This window comes from Rhinatrema bivittatum, chromosome 7, assembly GCF_901001135.1.
Source record: "Rhinatrema bivittatum chromosome 7, aRhiBiv1.1, whole genome shotgun sequence".
Lineage (NCBI taxonomy): Eukaryota > Metazoa > Chordata > Amphibia > Gymnophiona > Rhinatrematidae > Rhinatrema > Rhinatrema bivittatum.
This window is the reverse complement of record NC_042621.1, coordinates 220,811,997-220,834,793: the sequence shown is the minus strand read 5'-3', so window position 1 is coordinate 220,834,793 and position 22,797 is coordinate 220,811,997. Positions and strand designations below refer to the sequence as shown.

The following is a 22,797-nucleotide window of genomic DNA, read 5'->3' as shown; positions in this document are numbered from 1 at the left end:
TACACTCTCCCCAAACATCGCTTCCTCTGGAGCACGCACATCTAAGCAATAATGTTTGGTGTAAGTGTGGCAGGAAGACCATGTCGCTGTACGACAGATTTCCTGTGAAGAAAGCAGTTAACCCTCTGTCCACAAGGTCGCCTGCACCCTAGTGGAACTCGCTCGCAACCCTCTGGCACCGGATGGCCCTTACTGATATAAGCCGAAGCTATTGTCTCCTTTAACCAGCCGGCAATCATGCCTTTGGAAACCTTATTTCCCTTCTTTGCTCCACTGAACAGGACAAACAGATGATCCGATCTCTGAAAGAAATCCGTCACCTTGAGATATCGCGAAAGGATACGACGCATATCCAGCAAGTGAAGTTCTCTTGCCATCGAAGAATCGGCTGTTAAGTTTGAAAAGGCAGAAAGCCTGACCACCTGATTAAGGTGAAAGGAGACTACCTTCGGCAAAAGGGACAAAACCATCCGAAAAGAGACTCCCATCGTCTGAAAAACAGAGGAAAGGATCCCTACACAACAGAGCTTGCAGCTCAGAAATTTGCCTAGTAGAACAGATAGCCACCAGGAAAACAGTCTTCAGGGTTAAATCTTTCAACCACGCTCTTCGCATTGGCTCAAAAGGGGGGCCCACACAGACCCGAAGAACCAAATTCAGATTCCACGCCGGACAGATCTTCCGCACCAGAGGACGCAGAAGCTTTACCTCTCAGAAAACGAGCCACATCCGGATGAGACGCCAGCGGCTTTCCCTGAATTCTGCCGCGCAGGAACCCAAAGCTGCTACCTGGACCTGAAGAGGATTATACTCTAGCCCCTTAGATAACCCGCATTGCAGAAATTCAAAGATCTATGGGACGTCCACAGGAAAGACTAAAGAGGTTAGGACTTTTCAGCTTGGAGAAGAGACGGCTGAGGGGGGATATGTTAGAGGTGTTTAAAATCATGAGAGGTCTAGAACGGGTAGATGTGAATCAGTTATTTAGTCTTTCAGATAATAGAAAGACTAGGGGGCACTCCATGAAGTTAGCATGTGGCACATTTAAAACTAATCGGAGAAAGTTCTTCTTCACTCAATGCACAATTAAACTCTGGAATTTGTTGCCAGAGGACGTGGTTAGTTCAGTTGGTATAGCTGTGTTTAAAAAAGGATTGGATAAGTTCTTAGAGGAGAAGCCCATTACCTGCTATTAATTAAGTTGACTTAGAAAATAGCCACTGCTATTACTAACAACGGTAACATGAAATAGACTTAGTTTTTGGGTACGTGCCATGTTCTTATGGCCTGGATTGGCCACTGTTGGAGACAGGATGCTGGGCTTGATGGACCCTTGGTCTGACCCAGTATGGCATGTTCTTATGTTCTTAAGGGCTGTACTCTATCCAGAAAACACCAGGATTTGAGTACTCTCCACATCCGGACATAAGCCATCGAAGTGTTTCAGGCAAGGAGGCGTTCCAAAGTTGCAATCGCCGGCTTCGAATATCCCTTCAAACCGAGCCACCGCCTCTCAAAAGCCAGGCCGCTAGACAGAAGCGATCCTCCCGATCTGAAAATATGGGTCCCTGACGAAGCAATCCTGAGAGATGAACCAAGTGAACAGGTCCGTCTACCGTGAGACACAGAAGATCCGCAAACCACAGCCACTCAGGCGCCACCAGAATCACCCTGTCCGGATGAGTTTCAATGTGCCGCAGCACCCATCCTACAAGCGGCCACAAAGGAAACACATACAGCAAGAGATGTGTCGGCCACGGATGAATGAGAACCTGACCTCCCATCTGCAACTGAAAAAGCGATCTGTCTTCACATTTGCTAGAGTTGCCATGAGGTCTATCACTGGTTTGTCCCACCTTGCTTGCAGCAAGGCGAAGGCTTCCATCAACTCCCACTCCCCCGGATCCAGTCGCTGCCTGCTGAAGAAGTCCGATTGCACGTTTTCCACTCCAGCCACACGAAAAGCAGCTAGTCTCTCCAGATGTTTCTACGCCCACGGGAACAGCTCCTGCGCTTCCAACACCACTAAACGACTCTTCGTACCGCCCTGACGATTGAAGCACTCTGTCATCGCACTGTCCGAGAATACTCTCACTCATCTGCCCCAAATAAGCGGAAGAAACGCCAACAAGGCCTTGTGTACTGCTCTAGTTTCCAGTCGATTGATCGACCAAGCTGCCTCCTTTGGCAAACACTGACCATAGGTCGATTTCCCCAGGCAAATTGTCCCCCAATCAGAGAGGCTAGAATCTGTGCTTACAAGTACCCAGTCAAGCATTTCCAGATCCATTCCCTTCTCGAGATTGTGCCGTGACAGCCACCACGAGACTGGATCTGGCATCCTCTGGCAATAAATTCCATCAGGATAACAGCATCACCTGTAGAGGCCGCATGTAAGCAAAAGCACATGGCACTAAATCCAGCATAGAAGCTATGACCCCAGGACCTGCAGGTAATCCCAGACCCTGGGCACCGCCATGCTCTGCAACTGAAGCACCTCACTCTGCAGCTTGAGGACTCTCTCCAAAGTCAGGAACACCTATCCCAGTTGGGTATCGAAGCAAATGTCCAGATACTCCAAGGACTGAGTCGGCTTCAGATGACTCTTTGTGATGTTCGTCACCTGGTCCAATGCTCCCAGAAGCTGGAGCACCCACTGGACTGAGCGGCCACACTCTACCTCCAATTTTGCTCAAATGAGCTAATCGTCCAGGTAAGGGTGTACCAAGATGCCCTCCTTCCCGAGAGCCACCGCCGCCACTACTACCATCACGTTTGTGAACGTGCACAGCACAGCCTCTAACCTAAAGGGAAGAGCCGGAACTGGAAATGTTCTCCCAGAACCATGAATCTCAGAAAATGTTGATGCTCAGGTCGAATAGGATTATGAAGGTAGGCCTCTGACAGATCCAGGGATGCTAAAAACTTCCCTTTGCGCATCACCGCAATCACTGTGCACAGTGACTCCATCCAAAACCACGGCACCTGGGAGGGCAGCATTCACCTTCTGCAGATTGAGAATGGGTCGAAAGGTCCCTTCCCTTCTTTGGCACCACGAAGTACACTGAATACCTGCCCTGCCCTCACTGAAGGGGCACCGGAACAATGGCACGTAGAAGCTGTAAGCACTGAAGCGTGTCCCACACCGCCTCCCGCTTGCTCCGGGAGACACAGAGGGAGACTATAAAGGTGTCCCTGAGTGGCCAAGAAAATTCTAAGGTGCAACTGTCTCTTATCACCTCCAGGACCCACCGGTCTGACGTTGTTTTGGTCCACTCTTCATAAAAAGAGAGACAGGATCCTCACACCTTCATTGGCCGACCTTACTTCCGATCCCCCTAAGAGACCTGAACTGATTCCAAAAGGGCTGCTGTCTGCCTGAACTGTTTTCTGTGAAGCTTGTGTAGGGGGGCTCTGCCTGCTTGAAATCTCCTAGCCTCTCGAAAACGGGCTCATTGTAAAAAGGACGTCTTAGGACCCTTCCTGTCTTCAGGTAACTTATTGCCTTTCGACTCAACTGCTTCACGAGCTTCTCCAAATCCTTCCCGAAGAAGAGCTTCCCCCTGAAAGGGAGGTTAGACAGCTGGGCCTTAGACCACACATCCACCTATCAATTTTGCAGCCACAAGAGCCTGCACGCCGCTCCCGATGAGACCATAACTCCTGATAGAAGTCCAGACCATGTCATACAAAGCATTAGCCACATAGGCCACTCACGCCTCTAAACATGCTGCCTGCACTGCCTCAGATGCTGTTCCAGAATGGTTGTCATGCACCTTCTGCACCCAGGACAAACAGACTCTCTGCATCAGACTTCCGCACACTGCTGCTCGAAGGGCCAAAGCTGAGACTTCAAAAATCCGCTTGATCAGAATCTCCAGCTTCCTATCCTGGATATCCTTGAGAGCCACCGCTCCCCATCACCGGGATGGTAGTCTTCTTAGTGACTGCTGAAACGGCTGTATCCACCTTGGGAATTCTCCATAACTCCAAGGTCTGTTCCGGCAAGGGATATAATTTCCCCATAACTTTCGTGACCTTCAGGCCCCCCCCTTGGGAGATTCCTACTCACTATCCACTAACTTCTTCACCTGCTTCAGTAACAGAAAAGTGGTAGGGGGTTCCTGCAATCCCTCCAGGAGAGGATGCAATCCTTCCATGCCTGAGTCTTCCTGGACATCTTTGATGCAGAGCTCCTCCAGCACCTGGGGAATCAACGGACCCAGTTCCTCTCTTCGGAACAGCCGGACCACATGTGGGTCATCTCCTTCCGCGAATGGAATAGTCTCCGGGTCCTGAGCATCCAGATCCTGCATGGGATCCACCAAGACCCCTAATGGATCTCGAGCCAGGTTCTGAGTGGGATCCTCCAGGTCACTAACAGGGTCCCTTGTCCAGTGCCACCAGACCCCCTTGGAGCTGCTCATGATTATCCAGGCTATTTGACGAATCGCCCTCTTCCGAGGTTTGCCTGAGACCCAGCATCCGCAGGATTCCTCCTGACTCCACATGCCCTCTTGGCCATCCGGGACTTGCTAGGCAAAAGCCTCTTCGCCCCTAACTCCTTCTGGAATAAGCCCTATGAAGGAGAAGCACAAAACCTGTGGAAAAGGCCTCCGGGTCTGAAAAGGAATAGTCCTGATAGACTCCCTCCCAAACCCCACTCCATCCTTTGCCACCAGCAGGGTCCTTTCCCACAGGAAAATGCGTGCGAGAGGAATTACGGGGCTCAGACATGGCACCCTGCACTTCTGCATGTGCTGCCAAAATGGCGACCGGCTCCTCTGCCTCCCCCCCCCCCGGAGCAGACCTAGTTGCCAGCACTTTTTCACCACTCCACAGGGGTCCTGGCCCCCCGAAGTGCAATCGTGGCAAAATGAGGCCGCATCGAGGCAAGAGTACCTCAGCCCACAGCAAAGTCTGCCGCACTGAACAGGAGCCAGCATGTTGGGGCAGTCAGGCTTGCACATGTGGTCAGGCCTAAAAATAAATGTTGCAGCAGCGATCACACTGATCGCTGTGCGGGTGCTGAAATACAGCACTACCTGACCCTGATAAAGGCAGGCAATTCGGCCTGCTCCCTCCTGCCTGCCTCCCGGCAGAGAAAAAAAACAAAAAACTTACCTGCTCCATAGGCCTGCACACTGTTGTAGCCTCCCAGTTTCTGCTTTTTTTTTTTTTTTTTTTTTTAAAGAAACAGGGCCTAAAGAAAAACAGGAGGGAAAGACTACTCTCCTGCTTCTGGAGGCTACCCGCTGAGGAACCAGGCACATTGAGGAAGCGAAAGACCCAGAGGGGGAGAGGAAACCAGGGCCCCTGGCTATCTACCCCTCCCCCCCCTGTCAAAAAAGGGCTGCGTTCTGACAGGGATTGCCAATCCCCCCGCTCGCCCTGCTCTACCCGAGGGATGGTCCAACGAAGGAACCTAACACCTCGGGGAGCTAAATCTTCTTCTGATCCTCTTCTCTTTATTTTAAAACCATACCTCCAGACTGCAGGTATGCACCTCTACCATTTGCTGGAGACAGAGAAATAATGAGGGACTGCAGGTGGCATTCTCGGTTATGTAGCAGTGCCTCAAAGTTTTGTTCTCTACTTCCATCTGCTGGTAGGGAGCATAAATATACTCGTCTGGACTGATATGAGGTACGAACAGGAAAGTTAATTTCTACAAAAATTTGGGGCTTTATTCTAGGTGTGATATATTTGACTGTCCTCTTGCCTCCCGTAGAGCTTACCAGGGAGCAGCTGCAAGAGTTCCTCTAGTATACAAACACTATCAACAAAATAGCTTCTAATATGAGTTTTCTCAGTTAATGTAGAGATACGTACACATAAAAGGAAAGGTGAATTCAAACAAATTAACTTTCAACTTACTTTTACAGTTTCTAAGTCTCCAGCCTTTGCAGCTTCCAATAACTGTCGATCTGCATCTGAATTGCTTACAGGGATACCCTCTGGTGATCAAAATAAATGACATCAGGATAATACAAAAAAAATTGCTAAAAATAAATCCATGAGCAAGGTAATCTAGACATGGTGGTACTACTGTTAACAATCCATGAAGATAGCCAGCAGCCAAATTGAATTCATCTGTGCTTCTGCTACTTGGCCCACCAGAGTACTAGAGACAAAATACTTAGGACCCCTAATGCAATATATATGCAACCACCACAATTAAGTTAATATTTCTGATCAACCAAGTCATATTAGAAATATCTCTCTAAAGCACTACATTCTATCTGCATTGCCACAGCAGCTACTGTATAAACTAGTTTATGTGCAGCAATGAACTGAAAACACAGATGAATCATTCAGAGCTGCTTCTTGGCATGGGCTGCCCTTCTGCCAAACCTGCCCTGAGCTGCTTCCTATAAGAACAGAAAATAAGACTATCTGGTTTTGTGAGATCTGCACAGTACCTTGTAGTATCTGCTGTACAGTCTCATTTCCCATCTGTAGAGCCGTGAAGCCCTGCAGTGACACTACTGAAGGATCACACCCAGAATTTAGTAACAATCGGCAAGTCTGTAGATGACCGCAATGAGCTGCTCGGTGTAGCGACGTCTGTCCAAGATTATCCAAGGCATTCACCTAAAAAAAAAAAAAATCCTTTTAACCAGATCTTTTGAAACAGAGATGCCTTTTTCTTCAGATATTAAATAATGCTTTTTGTGGGAAAATATTTACTATGTCATGCTGGCTGGGATTTCACCTCCTGCTGCTTTTTAAAATATTTAATAAGCTGAGTGGTTAAGTAATTTGGCACAATAGTCCAGAATCTTTAAGATATAGGATAAGACATGAAATTAAACCCAGACCAGTGTCAGCACTACGCTATTATGACTGGGCCTCTGGCTCTCTTTATAAAATGAGTTGATGACATTAGGGCCTGAGATCACAAACCCATGTTCAGGATATCCAAAAAACATGCCGCATCTGGTCTGGTTGCTGCATCTCAAAAAAGATATAATTGCGATGGAGAAGGTACAGAGAAGGGCTACCAAAATGATAAGGGGAATGGAACAGCTCCCCTATGAGGAAAGACTAAAGAGGTTGGGACTTTTCAGCTTGGAGAAGAGACGGCTGAGGGGGGATATGATAGAGGCGTTTAAAATCATGAGAGGTCTAGAACGGGTAGATGTGAATCGGTTATTTACTCTTTCGGATAATAGAAAGACTAGGGGGCACTCCATGAAGTTAGCATGTGGCACATTGAAAACTAATCGGAGAAAGTTCTTTTTTACTCAAGGCACAATTAAACTCTGGAATTTGTTGCCAGAGGATGTGGTTAGTGCAGTTAGTATAGCTGTGTTTAAAAAAGGATTGGATAAGTTCTTGGAGGAGAAGTCCATTACCTGCTATTAAGTTGACTTAGAAAATAGCCACTGCCATTAGCAATGGTAACATAGAATAGACTTAGTTTTTGGGTACTTGCCAGGTCCTTATGGCCTGGATTGGCCACTGTTGGAAACAGGATGCTGGGCTTGATGGACCCTTGGTCTAACCCAGTATGGCATGTTCTTATGCATGAGAAAAATATATGCAAACTGATCTCAAGCATATTCACTGCAGATATCCTGAAACCCTGACTGGCTGTGGGGTCATCAGGCCAGATTTGGGAACCCCAGCAAGAGAGGTTAAGAGCACAGTTGGGCACACCACCTACAACAACCTGTGATGATAAATACTGTTTCAAAAGGTCAAAATGACTTATTTGAAAGTCATTTTGTCCTCCTATTGAAACAGTACAACACAGTGTTGAAACATTTCAGAACAGCATAATTTTGGCCAGCTATGCTGAAATGCTTTCAAAGGATGCCAAAAGCGTAAGAGTGCATACACAAGAACCTCTTCAGAGTTTGCCTGAAACACTGCCAAATTCTATAAAGCTACTTATAAGGGTATGTAAAAAGCCAAAATGTAATAAAAATGTTATGTGCACATGAACATCTGTGCACATCTAGTGTAACAAATGGACATGAGCAGTCATATATGCCATTTTTACGATTGTAATACAAGTAGTATACAAACCTTTGCTTCATATTTCACCAGCACTTCAACAACATCATTGTGAGCTTTTTCTGAGGCTACATGGAGTGGTGTTAAGAAGCTTTATTAAAAAGAGAAAAAAAAGCATACAGCAATCAGTGGCAAGCTATTAAGTGCAAATGTAAGATAATATATGATTAGAAGTAAGATGCTTACTCTTTTGTCTTTTCATTGACATTTGCTCCTTTCCTCAGAAGCAGTTCACATACTTGTTTTCTCTTGGGATATGGAGAAGCAGCAGCACAGTGCTAAACAATGAAAATACTTTTTTTAAATAATGATTTTGTACAACATACTGTTTTCTTAATTTCCCCAGAAATTGCATTATAAAAAAAAATATCACTTGGTTTGTAATGTAGTATCTGGCCAGTACAATCAAATTCTAAAACAATGCTTCTTTGCTAACTGGTACTAATATCCAGAACATTGCACATTACAGAACAGCAGTGCATGCCTGCTATTAACGGACAGCAGAGGAAAGAACTACTGCTGCTGGAGTCCCGCTGTCCCCAATTCCGATCGTTGTAGACTCCTCTCTCTTCTGCTTGGGCCCACACGGTGCCTCCTACTGCAATTGGCCAGACCACATGTACATACTGCCATCTGCCTTCTCTCTTTCAGTCCCACAGTATGCAGTCTCCTCCTCATTTGCTCTGCAGGGCTGCTGCATTTTACGCCTGCTTAAGCTAGGTCTGGAGCAGGAGTCATGCAGACGGTGTGTGTGTGTGAGAGAGAGGGGAGGGGAGTATGTGTGAGACAGAAGGGAGGGGGAGGAGGGGTGAGAGAGACAGAGCTTGGGGGAGGGAGGTTACACATTTTAAAAAACAGGGAGTTTCAAATAATTCAGATGTCTCACCAATTTCAATTTAAAATAGGTGTTAAGAGCTACCTGTGCAACATGTTTTTCTAAAGTAAGCTGAGAATCTAAGACCATCCCCAATGATCTCACTTTTTCTTTTAGGATCAATTCAACTGCACCTAACCCGGGAGACTTAGGGATATCCCCACTCCAACTTGTAACATTTCAGTTTTTGCAATATTAATAACTAATTATAGTCTCTCAACCAAAGCACCACTGCCTATAAACATGAATTCAATTGAGAGATTGCCTCATTAGTATTCCTTCCTAATAAAGCCACAATCAGTAAATCGTCCACATAAATAAATGGACTAAAATCAAATGAACGGATCAAGTTCCCTAAAGGAGCTAAAAATACATTTAAAAGTATTGATGACAAGGATGAGCCTTGAGGAACTCCCAGTTTCACTTCTCTCGGTTAGGACTTCTTCCCATGAAACACCATCATCTGCTCTCAATCTTGAAGAAAGCTTGTCCATTTTATTGCTTGCCTCTTCACACCAAGCTATTCATAGCGATATGACAAATTAGAATGGTCAACCAAATCAAAAACAGTAGTTAGACCAATAAGAAGCAGTAAAATAGTGCCCTCCTTATCCAAGCAAAGGAACTAGAGACTGAATTGAAAGATGGATGAGATATAAATACATCATCTTCCATGGCTAGGCTAGTGCAATAAGGATTAACCTCGCTTTGTCTTGAAAAGCCTTCTGGACAATCCTAACAATAAAAGGAATCGGTAGGTATGTAGAGTGGACTGGAGCTCCAGTTTAGCACAAAAGCATCAAGAGCCGATCTGTATTTGCTTGGATACATGAAGCAGAACTCCAACCTTTCTGTTGCCCTTTGATGCAAATAGGTTGATCATTGGTGTTCTCCAGAAACTGAAAGTCATCTATGACCTCTTGAACCAAGAACCACCAACCTATTTAGAATCTCTGGAAGGTAAATTACTTGAGCATTGGCACTGTGATGCTTAAGTCCTAGCAAAGGGTGTACGAGCCAGTGCCTCCCTTTTTGCTTATGCAGAATATAGCTACCTGGTTCTCTCTCTGGATCATTATTCTCTTGCTCAAAAGAAGTAGAGAGAAAGCCCTACGAGAATAGTGGATGGCTTGCGGCTTCAGAAGGTTGATTTGCTGACAATTCCCTCTAGGTGCCACTATCCTTGGATCCATGCTGCTCCAGTGTTTGCCTCCCACCCCTTGATGGAGGACTCAAGAAGACAGGGTTCATTTGATACACTGAAATGCTTTGCACGAAGATGAACTTATGGGTTCATCTGCCATTAAAGTGATGCTCTTATTTCAGAAATCAGAGATTTGGTGGGATAATTAATAGAGCCGATCCACTGGCTTCAGAGTGTCCACTGAAGGCCACACATATGTAGACTAGTTAGAGCAGAGTGGGCAAACTTTGTTTTAAAAAGGGCCACATTACTGATGCTCAGCTGTACCAGGGATAGAGGTACACTGGAAATTATACTCCATGGTACAATGAGAGGACTAAAGCAGCACCAAAAATGGCAAAAAAAGATATTAAAAATGGTAGACCACAAACAAAATCAAGAGAAACTCAAATCCTGGGGCACAAAGATGATAAAAGAAACAATATCGGCAGGTCATTCAGAGAAATTCAAAGGAGTACAAGTGATCAATCTTTCAGCCAGTACGTTAAACTGAAGCAGCAATATTTTCTCCCCCATATCTCCCAGTCACTTCGGATCACAGTCTTGAGGTTTCAGTACTCCTGGGCCCCCTCATCTCCTGAATGCTGTGGGAGGTGACAAGCAACAGCCTGCAAGAACTGCACATGCGCCAAATTATCATAGTTGCATGACTAAAAAATCTTTAGCTAAGCTACACGGTACTGGAAGAAGTGGAATGAGAGATAGCAAGCAAGCACACACGCAGCTACAGAGAGGCCCCATCAGGAAATGGTTTCCTTGGGTCCTATCACTGCCACCATTGGATAAGGGGTGGGAGGGTTAAGTCTTTCTGCATGCTGTCATGTCTGCTGCCCTCTACTGGTCAGCCCTTGGCTGCCACAGCAAACAGGTGACAGCAACATGGAGAGAGATAAGTGTGCCATGCCTACTCTTGCTCTGGTTCAACAGGCAGCAGCACCCAATGATCCCCAGGTGCTGTTAAAAACAGGAAGTGTCCAGGAAAACCTGGACTTATGGCAATGCTACTTATGAGTAAAAGTTTGAGGAGAATGACTAAGTGAATCCACTATCAGTTGCCAACATCCACATCATCTATAAAGGCCTGCAACGTGTAATGTTTGGCCATTGTTGACAATCATTTCAAGGCACTAGTGGGCTGGAAATAATGGAGCAGAAGTTATTAGGTAGGCAAGCTGAAAAAAAGCATGCTATTGGGCAAGGTTTGGCCCATGGACCAAACTAGGCCCATCAGCAATGCGGTCTTTCGACAGGGAGAAATGCTCTTTTGGAGCAAGTCTATCCAGGCTATTATGAACTCAATTCTCTGGGACAGAATTTGGACAGAATTTGGAAAGATTGATCAGCAAATCCAGGAACTGAACTCGAAGAGTGGGTCTGTGTTAATGCTGTCACCTATGAGTTATGACTAATTCATGCTTGTATGTAGACAGAGAAATGGAGAGTTTACAATGAATTTTAGTATCCATGCCCCATTTTCAGATATTTTTCCCATAGGCATAACAAGAAATTACAAAAAAAAAAAATCTCCACAGCACTTCACATCATGATGTTTGAACACAATAGCAAAATCTTTATGCAGAAAAGGACCAAATAGTCCATCTAGTCTGCCCAGTAAGCTTATGGTAGTATCTGTTACTGTTGTGCCGTGTAGGTTACCCCATGCTTATCTGTTTCCCAGACCATAAAAGTCAGGGCCCTCGTTGGTTGCTGTTTGAATCCAATTCCTTATTATGCCTTGCTGTTGAAGCAGAGAACAATGCTTGAGTTGCATCAAAGAATCAGTCTTATTGGTTTAGGGTAGCAACTGTTGCTTCAGCAAGTTGCCCCCATAATTGTTTCCCCAGACTGTAAAAGTCAAGGCCCTTGGTTGTCGAACGAATACAATTCCCCTTATCCCCCTGCCGATGAAGCAGAGAGCAATTAAGGCTTATTGGTTCTCCTAGGACAGCAGGGTGTTAGTCCTCATAGATGGGTGGCATCTGCGCTTCCATGTGGAGTCCCTCTTCAGTCTCATAATATAGAATTCATGAGCAAAAAAAATAAAACAGCAAAATGCAGAAGAACCCAACGCCAGGGGGAGGCAGGCGGGTTTTCTGAGGACTAACATCCTGCTGTCTAGGAGAACACCTGTTACAGGTAAGCAACTCTTTCTCCTAGGACAAGCAGGATGGTAGTCCTCACAGATAGGTGAATACCAAGCTACAGGCTGCTCCTGGAAACATACACGACCAATCTGCACTGAAAAACAGGTGCCATCGGGGCCCAAAACAACTGCGGTGCAGTTGGGAAGACCGGTGGTCAGCCTGGCCCCAAACAAAGAGCCTTAGATAAGAAGAGTTGGGTTTAAGCCTGGAAGAGGGTGTGAAGGACAGATTGGTTGAAGCTACTATCTTGCCAACCATCTCCTAGCCAATTGAAGAGTTTTTGCCCACCACAACTCCCAATCTATTCTTATCAAAAGAGATGAAGAGCTGAGTAGACTGCCTGTGGCCTGCTGTGCATTCTAAATAGAAGGCTAAGGACCTCCTGCAATGCAACGGGTGTATAGAGTCCGTTCACCCTCATGTGAATGGGGCCTCAGGAAAAAGGTGGGCAGAATGGACTGATTGAGGTGGAAATCGGTCACCACCTTAGGCAGGAACTTGGGATGCATACGGACCACCAACCGGTCACGAAAGAATTTTGTGTAGGGCGGGTACAAAAGCTCACTAACCCTGTGAACTGAGATGATCGCCACCAGGAACAGAACTTTCCAAGTGAGAAATTTCAGATCACAGGAGCGCATAGGCTCAAATGGAGGGCGCATGAGCCATGCTAACAACGCTGAGGACACAAAAGGAGGCCAGAGAGAGGATGTCAACTGAAGCAGGCCCCACATAAAGTGACCTACTATGGGCTGAAGAGATAGGCATGTCAGTGACACCTTGATGGTAAGCACTGACGGCACTCAGATGGACTCTGAACAAGGTGGTTTTAAGCTCAGCCTAGGAGAGGTGCTATAAATAGTCCAAGAATCTCAGAATGGGACAGGTGAATGGATCTAAGCCATGTCCCTTACTCCAAACAGAAAACCTTCTCCACTTCAAATCAATAAGACTTCCTTGTGGAAGGCTTCCTGTAAGCAACCAGCACCTGAGACAAGTGTCAGACAAGTGAAGGGTCTGCAGGTCTAAGCGCTCAACACCTCCAGACCGTTGAGGCTAATGCCCAGAGGTTCGGATGGCGCAGCCTGCCATGATCCTGTGTTATCAGATCGGGTGCAGTCCCCAAATTGATAGGATCTCCGATCGACAGGTCTTGGAGGAGAGGGAACCAGACTTGCCTGGGCTAGTACAGGGCCACGAGGATCATGGTCCCCCAGTCCTGCTGGAGCTCCAAGAGAGTCCTCATGATTAGCAGAAGAGGAGGATATGTGTACAGGAGCACTGTGCCCCAATGACGGGCAAAAGCATCCGTCACTGGTTGTCCATCTGTCCTGAACAGGGAACAGAAATTGCTCACCTTGCAGTTGCATGGTAGTTGATGACAAACCCCAGAGATAGCAGCACTCGCATGGTGAGATTCAGGGCATGCAGCGCTGCCTGCTGGGAGGCACTTTTGACCAGCCAGTCATCCAAGTAGGGGAACATATGTACCCCCCCTGACGTCTGAGGTGCACCGCCACCACCGCCAAGCACTTGGTGAAGACCCGAGGAGCTGTGGCCAAACCAAACTGCAGTACTTGATATAGGTAATGAGCCTGACCCACCACAAAGCAAAGATATTTCCTGTTGCTTGGGAAGATCGCAATGTAGGCATAGGCATCCTTGAGATCGAGGGAGCAGAGGCAGTCTCCTTTTCTGGAGGAGTGGGATCAGGGTTCCCAGAGAAACCATTTTGAACTTTTCCCTCTGAAGGAATTTGTTCAAAGCTCTGAGATCGAGAATGGGGTGCAAGCCCCCAATTCTCTTTGGTATCAGGAAATACCTCGAGTAGAACCCTCGGCCATGTTGGCGGAGGGGAATGGGTTCCACCGCGCCTGCCATTATAAGGGCAGAGAGCTCTGTCCGAAGTACTTCTGGTAGAGCAGATGAACCCCATGATGGACATGAGGGAAAGTCCACAGGGATACCCCTGAAATTCAGCTGACAACCCTGGCAAATGAGTGCAAGAACCCACAGGTCTGACGTGATGTGCGGCCAGCAATGGGCGAAGTGAAGCAGCCTATCTCCTACAGGGGGGCATGCTGCCAGTGGTATGGCGGACTGACAAGCTCCCTCACCTCCAGTCAAAACCCCATTGTGGGGGTCTGCTGGGGGGCTTCCTGGGGGCACGTGGCTGGCGCGAACGACCTCTGGAACCAGCTCTGGGGCTCAAAGTTTGAGAGGCGGGAGAGTAATACTTCCTTTGCCGATAGAATTTTCTTGAGCTTAGTCGAGAGGCCTTCCTGAAGGAGGATGGCAGATCGGACGCACTAGCCGATAGCTGTTGAAGGGTCTTCATGATGATCCTTCAGTTGGGCTACCAAATCCCTGACCTTTTTCCCCCGAAGAGATTCTCTCCTGTACAGGGCAGATCAGCTAGCTTCTCCTGGACCTACAGATGAATGTCCGTAGCCAGGTCATCCTACAGGTGCCAATGCCCACTGCAGACACCCTAGCCGCTGTTTCAAAAACATCATAGGTGGATCTCACCTTGTGTTTTCCTGCCTCCAGACCCTGTTGTACCACAGCAGAGAACACCTCCTGCTGCTGCTGCGGCAGGCGCTCCCGCCAGTTCCTGGACCTGTTTCCACAGGTTCCAATTGTATTGGGTCATATACAATTGGTAGGAGGTGATAAGCATAGCGCCCTGAAACACCTTCCTACCGAGGTCATCCAGCTCCCTGTGATCTTGACCCGGAGGGCTGGAGGCATGGGTGTGGGAGTGCTTGGCTTTTTTTTTTTTTTTTTAATTGCGGACTCCACCCCCACCAATTGGTGAGGGAGGTGGCGTCTCTCAAATCCCAATGCCTGTTGAACCAAATAGATGGCATCTGCCTTCTTACTGACAGGAGGAACTGACACCAGACGTTCTCAAATACTCAGGAAAGTTCCTTGAAGATCTCATGGACTGGGACAGCCACCACTTCCTTTGTCGCATCGACAACTGGAGAACTTCCAGCATCTTGTGTCGAACATCTTCCTCTGTGAGGAGTTGGAAGGGAATGGTCTCAGCCATCCTGCTTGTCCTAGGAGAATTAGAGCCACATCATCAAGTTATTCCATGCACTCTTTTCTTCATTTCCATCCTTTTGCCTTTAGGGATCCACAGTATTTATCCCATGTCCTTTTGAATTCTTTCACTGTTTTGGTTTTCACCATCTCCTCCAGAAGGGCATTCCAGTCATCCACTACCCTCCGTGAAGAAATATCTTCTGACACTGGTTCTGAGGCGTCCTCCTTGGAGTTTCATTTCATGACCCTTAGTTCTACTGATTTCTTTCCAAAGGAAAAGGTTTGACGTTTGCACATCATTAAAACATTTAGGTATCTGAAGGTCTGTATCATATCACTCCTGCACTTCCTCTCTTACATATTCATATCCTTCAGTCTCTCCTCATAGGTTTTCTGATACTGACCCCACACCATTTTAGGAGCCCTCCTATGGACCGCCTCCATTCTGTCGTTATCCCTTGTGAGATAAAGGCTCCAGAACTGAACATAGTACTCCAGATGAGGCCTCACTAAGGACCTGTAGAAAGCCATCAACACCTCCATTTTCTTACTGATTATTCCTCTCTCTATACAGCCCAGCATTCTTCTGGCTTTAGCTATCGCTTTGACACATTGTATCACTATCTTCAGATCGCCAGAAACTATCACCCCAAGATCCCGCTCTTGTTCCGTGCACATCAGCCTTTTCTATCTCATACTGCTCTATCATCTGCAAATCAGCACGTGCGCTATTTCGCCTTTCACAGAAAGAATGGTCATCCAACTGTATATAATGGCTGAAGCTTTAAAAGATCGCCAGCATCTAGGAGGATGATTTCCATTTTATATACTTAATTCAAAAAAATAAGTTATACAGATATGAACCTCCCCAACATCTCAACTGATCACTAAGACACAGAGTGTGAAGTATGGACTCTGCATTATTTTTTGTTAACAGAGTCTTACTAAAGTTTTAGGCTGGCCAACAGATGAATAAATGTCTAAAATCTCACCAGTGCTGTTTCATGAGTCTGTGGGTGCTTGAAGTTCACTATCTCCAAAGACAGATGCTTTTTCATGCGTGCTACATCTGATTCCCGAGCAGCCTGTAGCAGGGAATGACCTTTGAATTCATCTATGAAAAAAAAAAAAAAAAAAAAAAAAGACAGCAAGCTAAAACCCAGTCGCTAAAGTCAAATAAGTACCACAGACCTTAAAAAAAAAGATGCTTACCAATTCTATGGCCAAGCTTTCATTTTGTTGATGGAGGGGAATCTACAAGGATGACTAATATGCTCTCATTTGTTTGAAATAGTATTTCAACAAAGAATGGACTACCACCCCAATTCCCTTTAATGCAATACCTTATATAAAGCCGGGATTTGGTCTCCACAGCAAATGTACTACTGGTTTATATAAAAAAAATGAGTGAAATGGCCCCAGCAGTGAAACCTTTAAAAAGTAGCAATATTAATTCAACTCTCTAAAAGAGAGAATGTATTAGCAGGTTAAAGAAAATTACAACCACCCTTCTCCATAATTTTTATGTTACTTCTGAGGAAATTATTATAGTTTTTTAAATTTCCTTCTACCAGAACACTCTCAACACTAAAACACAATTATATTGGGAAACTGCTGTACCAATCTTTATTAGAACCCTATGAGGGTAGCTAACTGGCTCACAAAACAAAAATAGCTACAGAATTAGATGGAGGTGAAATAAAATCTGGAGGGCACAGCCATACCAAAAACGTGTACACATTTTGTAGCCAAATAAAAGTATAGAACTAGGAGATGAATAGTTACACTACAAAAAAGAAACCTAGGAATAAGACTAAAAGGTATGTCAGAGCCAAGACAGAGGCCAGTTGACATTCTGAAAATCTAGCTACTGTTAATCTCTTTTGGGGGTTAAAAATGATGTGTATTTGGTTTGGGGGAAGGCAAATATGTAGAACAGCTGCTTAAATGCATATGCAAGTGAAAGCAAATACCTTACAATTCTCAGTGAAGCCCCAATTTCTCTCTAATGGACTTTCTCCAAGACACTTCAAAAACCCATTACTCCAATAATGACCAGATGTACGTCTCTCACTCTCTCTCTCTGTATAGGGCCATATACATCTTATAGCACTATCTAAATGTTTAGTAGTCGCAGTTTTTAAATGCAAGGACCCCTTTACGCAGGAGGTTCAGGCCAAATAGCCAGTTACCTATCAGCTTCATGGGTTTTATAAGCACTATTTTATACTCACATGCCAATCGCTCTTTTAACTGAGGTGTTGGGGCCAAATCAATGGCACTTTTATTATGACAGTTCAGCAACATTGGATCTGCACCATAGCTTAAAAGGAGAGAACAAACTTCCACCCTGTTCTTGGATGCTGCTTCATGAAGAGAAGTAAACTGCCACAAATCCATTGCATTAACACATGCTCCATGCTGGAAAAACATCCAAAATATGTTATATAATCAGAGAATGGCTACAATGAAAACTAGTAAGAATTATAATATCCCTCCCAATATTTACTATACAAAAAAATCTATTCCATGCAGCATACATGACAAATATACATGATATATAATGACTAGAAAACAGACAAGAAATTTGGATATAAATAATCTTTAGGCTAATGAAAATTAAACCACAAAATGCAAAGTATGTCTCATATGAAGAAAAACACAATCTCTTCATAATAAAATTTAAAATTCCTTCTCCAACATTCATTTGAAAATATAAGCAATCTATTCTCCAGTTTCATAATTTTTCTCTTTACAGCTTGTTCATAAGATTACAAACTCCTGAGGCTCGCCAATTTTTTTTTTCTTTAATTTATATTCCGCTTTTTGCACTTTTAATTTTTTTTTTTTAGCGCTTCAAAGTGGATTACATTCAGGTACCGGAGGTATTTCCCTATCCCCAGAGGGCTTCCAATCTAAGCTTGTACCTGAGGCAATGGAGGGTAAAGTGACTTGCCCAAGGTCACAAGGAGCAACAGCGGGACTCAAACTCATAGCCCACTGCTCTAACCACTAGGCTACTCCTCCAGTCCTAACTTTAAATCACAGTTTTACATATTATGCTGGAGGTTTATTAATCTTTGTAAGCAACTGTCTTACTGTAGTGCTCTTTAAGATTTTTGGTTCAATGTCTCCAGTGGGGTTTAATCATAAAACCCACCTAAAAGGATTTGGAGACCCACAGTTTAGGAACTACATTTCTCTTACTTACTACAGAAGTGGTACTATGCAGAGTCAGACCAATGGTCCAGTGAGCCCAGCATCCTGTCTGCAAGAGTAACAAATCAGGTTCACTTCCTAGCAGATCCTAAAGGGGAGATCTATTCCTGTTGTGATCCCTAGGTCCTTCTGGGTAACTGAATAAACCTGCCTTCCAATGTCTTGTCCACATTTTTTTTTTTTAAACTTAGCTATCCTACCACATTCCACAGTTTAATTGCGTACTGACTAGAAAAAACCACTATTAAATTTGTTTTAAATCTACTATACTCTTCCCTGTCACACATGGAATTTCTATCCATAGATTACACAGTCCAGTTTGTTTCTGTAGCATTTTTACTCTACTTGATTAAATGCTATTCTTAACATACAATGAGAAGTGGAAGAGAAGCCTAGTTAGAGCAATGGGCTACGAACCGGGAAAGACAGGGCTCGAATCCCACTGCTGCTCTTTGTGACTATGGGCAAGTCGCTACACCATCCATTGCCTCAGTACAAAACTTACCCCAGATTCATGAAAATGCTATAAAATTGCACGGATAATACCCGTGGTAAGAGAAAGGGGCGTGTTTAGGGTAATTTTTAGAATTACCACACTGAGCAGAAACATAGCAGTTCGGAGAGCGAGAGACTATTTATAAGGCCTTCATAGTAATCAACTACTGATATCTCTATAGAAGGGCCAGCTAATAGCTCGAGGTGAGATGTTGGTTTAGGGACAACTTTTACATGCAGAGTGAGACATACGAACTGCACAGTACACATCGGTGAAGATTTGACATCATTTCTACATTGTTCTCTCGCCCTAGCTTGATGGACTCTATAACAGGGTACAATGGGGTTAACACATGCATTAATGCGTTATCGCGTGTGTTAACAACATAACGCATTTTGATGAATTCCAGAACTTATGTGTTGAGTGAAAAACAATTTTTACCAATTTGTTTTAAATGAGCTACTTGCTAACTTCATACAGTGCTTCCTAGTCCTTGTATTATCTGAAACAGTAAATAACCAATTCACAAATACCCATTCAAGATTTTTCATGAGTTTGTAGACCTCTATCATATCCCCCCCTCAGCTGTCTCTTCTCCAAGCTGAATAGCCCTAACCTCTTTAGTCTTTCCTGATAGGGGAGCCATTCCATCCCCTTTATCATTTTGGTCGCCCGTCTCTGTACTTTCTCCAGTGCAACTATATCTTTTTTGAGATGTGGTGACGAGAACTGCACTCAGTATACAAGGCGCGATCTCACCATGGAGCGATACAGAGGCATTTTATTCGTCATTCCCTTTCTAATAATTCCTAATATTCTGTTTGCTTTTTGGACCACCACAGCACACTGAGCAGACAATTTCAATGTATTATCCACTATGACGCATAGATCTCTTTCCTGAGTGTTAACTCCTAATGTGGAAACTAATATAGTGTAACCACAGCAAGAGTTATTTTTCCCTATATGCATCACCTTGCACTTGTCCACATTAAATTTAATCTGCCATTTGGATGCCCAATCTTCCAGTCTCACAAGGTCCTCCTGCCATTTATCACAATCTGCTTGAGATTTAACTACTCTGCATAATTTTGTGTCATAGGAAAATGGTCCTTACCTGCTAATTTTCGTTCCTGTAGTACCACGGATCAGTGCAGATAGCTGGGTTTTGCCTTCCTTCCAGCAGATGGAGACAGAGATAAACTTCAAGAGCGTCCTCTCTTAACCTGGTTGTGCCACTTGCTGCTCCTCAGTATTTGTTCATACCCAAGCAGAAAATTTTTTAAAGAATAACCATTTTTAACTGACTCCACCCCCGCCCACCCCCCCCCCCCCCCCCGAACGAGCAGAGGATGAAGAATAAAATTTTGACAACATGAAACAAAGGTCTTAGAAGAACCTATACTTTTCTTCAGAAAAAAAAAGGCACGAATCAACAGTACAGTACAGAGAGAGCAGGCTCTCCACCCTCAACCTGGAAAACCCTCAATGGGCGGGCATCTGGACTAATCCGTGGAACTATAGGAACAAAAATTAGCAGGTAAGGACCAATTTTCCTTTCCCTGTATGTACCCGGATCAGTCCAGACAGTTGGGATTTTTTATTTATTTTATTTAAAATGTTTTATATACCGCACAAAGGGGTAGAAGACCATCCGTCTAGGCCAGGGGTCCCCAACCACCGGTCCGCAGACCAGGACTGGGCCGTTGGGGGTTTTTTGCCGGTCCGCGGCACCGCCAAGCACCGGCAAATGTGTCGCGTGCTCCCGGTCTCTCCCGCTGCTCTTCCTTCCCTCCTGCCGTTGCCGCCGGGCTATCAGCACATTCAAGCCCAGTGGGAACGGCAGCGGTGCAAGAAGCTGTGGCACACGCGGCTGGCCTTTTCTTCTTCCCGCGCCTGCCCCCCCCCCCCCCCGTGACCCGGAACAGGAAGTGATACACAGGAGCGGTGCACGGGAAGGAGAAAGGCCGTGCCGCGTGGAAAAGTAGCAGCGGCGGCAGCAGCATCGGCCCCCAAGCAATCAAAGCAGCCGGTAATCGGGAAAAGGAGATAGCAGCATGAGCCTCCCGCGACCGATGGGATTCTTCTTTCTTGGCTTGCGGGGGCTGGAGGAGGCGGCTGCTGCAGCTACCATTTGTGCTCGGGGGGGGGGGGGGGGGGGGGAAGGAAGTGAGGGAGAGAAAGAGAGTGAAGCAGCCAGCCAGCCTGCCTGTGTGTGATTGAGTGAAACTGGTCAGAGAGCTGATGTGTGTGTGTATATGTGAGAGACAATGAAACTGATTGCTCAGGGAGATGACTGATGTGTATGTGTGAGAGAAAAAGCACGGAAGTGAGAAATCTGGGTATGTGAGAAAGCATGGGGCGTAAGAAGCCTGGTGTTGGGGGGGGGGGGGGGGGGGGTGTGTGAAAAAAAGCATGGGAGTGAGAAGCCTGTGTGTGTGTGTGCATGCATGAGAGAGAGACTGGTTGGTAAGGTGACAGGGTGTGTGAGAGAAAGAGACTGGTGTGTGTGAATGTGATTCAGGGAATGAGAAGCCTGTGCATGTGAAGAGAGTGAGCATGGTGTGTGTGTACCAGAGAGAAAGTGATTATGGGAATGAGAAGCCTGTGCATGTGAAGAGTGAGCATGGGAGTAAGAAACCTCGGTGTGTGTGAGACAGCATGGGAGTGAGAAGCCTGTATATCTGAAAGAGAACATGGGAGTGGGAAGCCTGTGTGTGTGTGTGTGTGTGAGTGAGAGTGTGTGTGAGAGAGAAAGAAAGTGATTATGGGAATGAGAAGCCTGTGCATGTGGAGAGAACAAGCATGGGAGCGAGAGACTGGTGAGTGTGTGTGTGAGAGAGACAGAGAAAGTGATTATGAGAGTGAGAAGCCTATATATATGTAAGTAGAACACGGGAGTGGGAAGCCTGTGTGTGTATGGAATGAGATAAACTGTTCAGGAAGGTGACTGGGTGTGTGTGCCAAAGACTGTTTGGGAGATGATTGGTGTGTGAGAGACAGAAACTGGTCATGGGGGCATGACTGGTATGGTGTGTGTGTGTGTGAGAGAGACATGGGCACTAAGGAAGAGGACCATGAGTATAGAGCTTAGCTTCTACTGTTGCTTCTGGTGTGTGCTATGGCCTGCATGGAAGGGGAGTAGGAGAGCTGCTGGAGGGGGTAAGTAAAAGTGGCTTTTTAAGTTTATTTTTCTTGATTGACTGCCATTTTAATTATGTGATGTCTGTTTTTTTGAAATATTTTATTGGTGTTTGGAGAATGTTTAATAGTTTTTATGAGTTTTTAATTGTTGGATGTTATTCTGTTCATAGCTGTTTTGAAACATTTATTCTGCTTATTAGTATAGTTTTACAATTATTTCTGTGTGGGGATGTATAGCTGCTTGCTAGTTCCTAATAAGAGGTGTATTGGTTTTTAGGACCTGATTTAATATTTGTAATGTTGCCTTTTCATAGATAGGGTTGCTCCTGTTTGAGTGTATTCCATAATACAGGTGTAACTGTGTGCGGATTAGTTTATGTGCATTACTACAGATCCTGGGAGTATGTTAGGTCGGTTCTGTGTCTGTTACCTAGATGAGATATTTTACTAGCATGTAAGCGTTTGTATCGGTCTTATTTGTTGTGTTTTCTCAAGAGGACATGCACTGGTGGTAAACTGCTGTCTTTTCATAAGTAGGGCTATTGAGCCTGGAAGTAGAAGGAGTTTGAGTTGCTGTTACTGAGATGACACCAGAACCAGAATATCTTTTCTGTAGGGTGAGTTGTATGGGGAATGTCATAATTCT

The 22,797-nt window shown here is 45.3% G+C and overlaps 1 protein-coding gene across 1 annotated transcript in view; it reads right to left on the bottom strand.

Annotated features, from left to right (window-relative positions):
- The window catches only part of TNKS2 (tankyrase 2), a 195,548-nt gene that overhangs the window by 84,330 nt on the left and 88,421 nt on the right, over positions 1-22,797 (bottom strand). Inside the window, exons 8-13 of the mRNA XM_029609867.1 lie at positions 17,530-17,716; positions 16,288-16,409; positions 8,209-8,300; positions 8,035-8,113; positions 6,423-6,594; positions 5,878-5,957 (exon numbers count right to left, since the gene is read on the bottom strand). Of these exons, the coding sequence (XP_029465727.1) occupies positions 5,878-5,957; positions 6,423-6,594; positions 8,035-8,113; positions 8,209-8,300; positions 16,288-16,409; positions 17,530-17,716 (732 nt within the window). The remainder of the gene's footprint in view (positions 1-5,877; positions 5,958-6,422; positions 6,595-8,034; positions 8,114-8,208; positions 8,301-16,287; positions 16,410-17,529; positions 17,717-22,797) is intronic.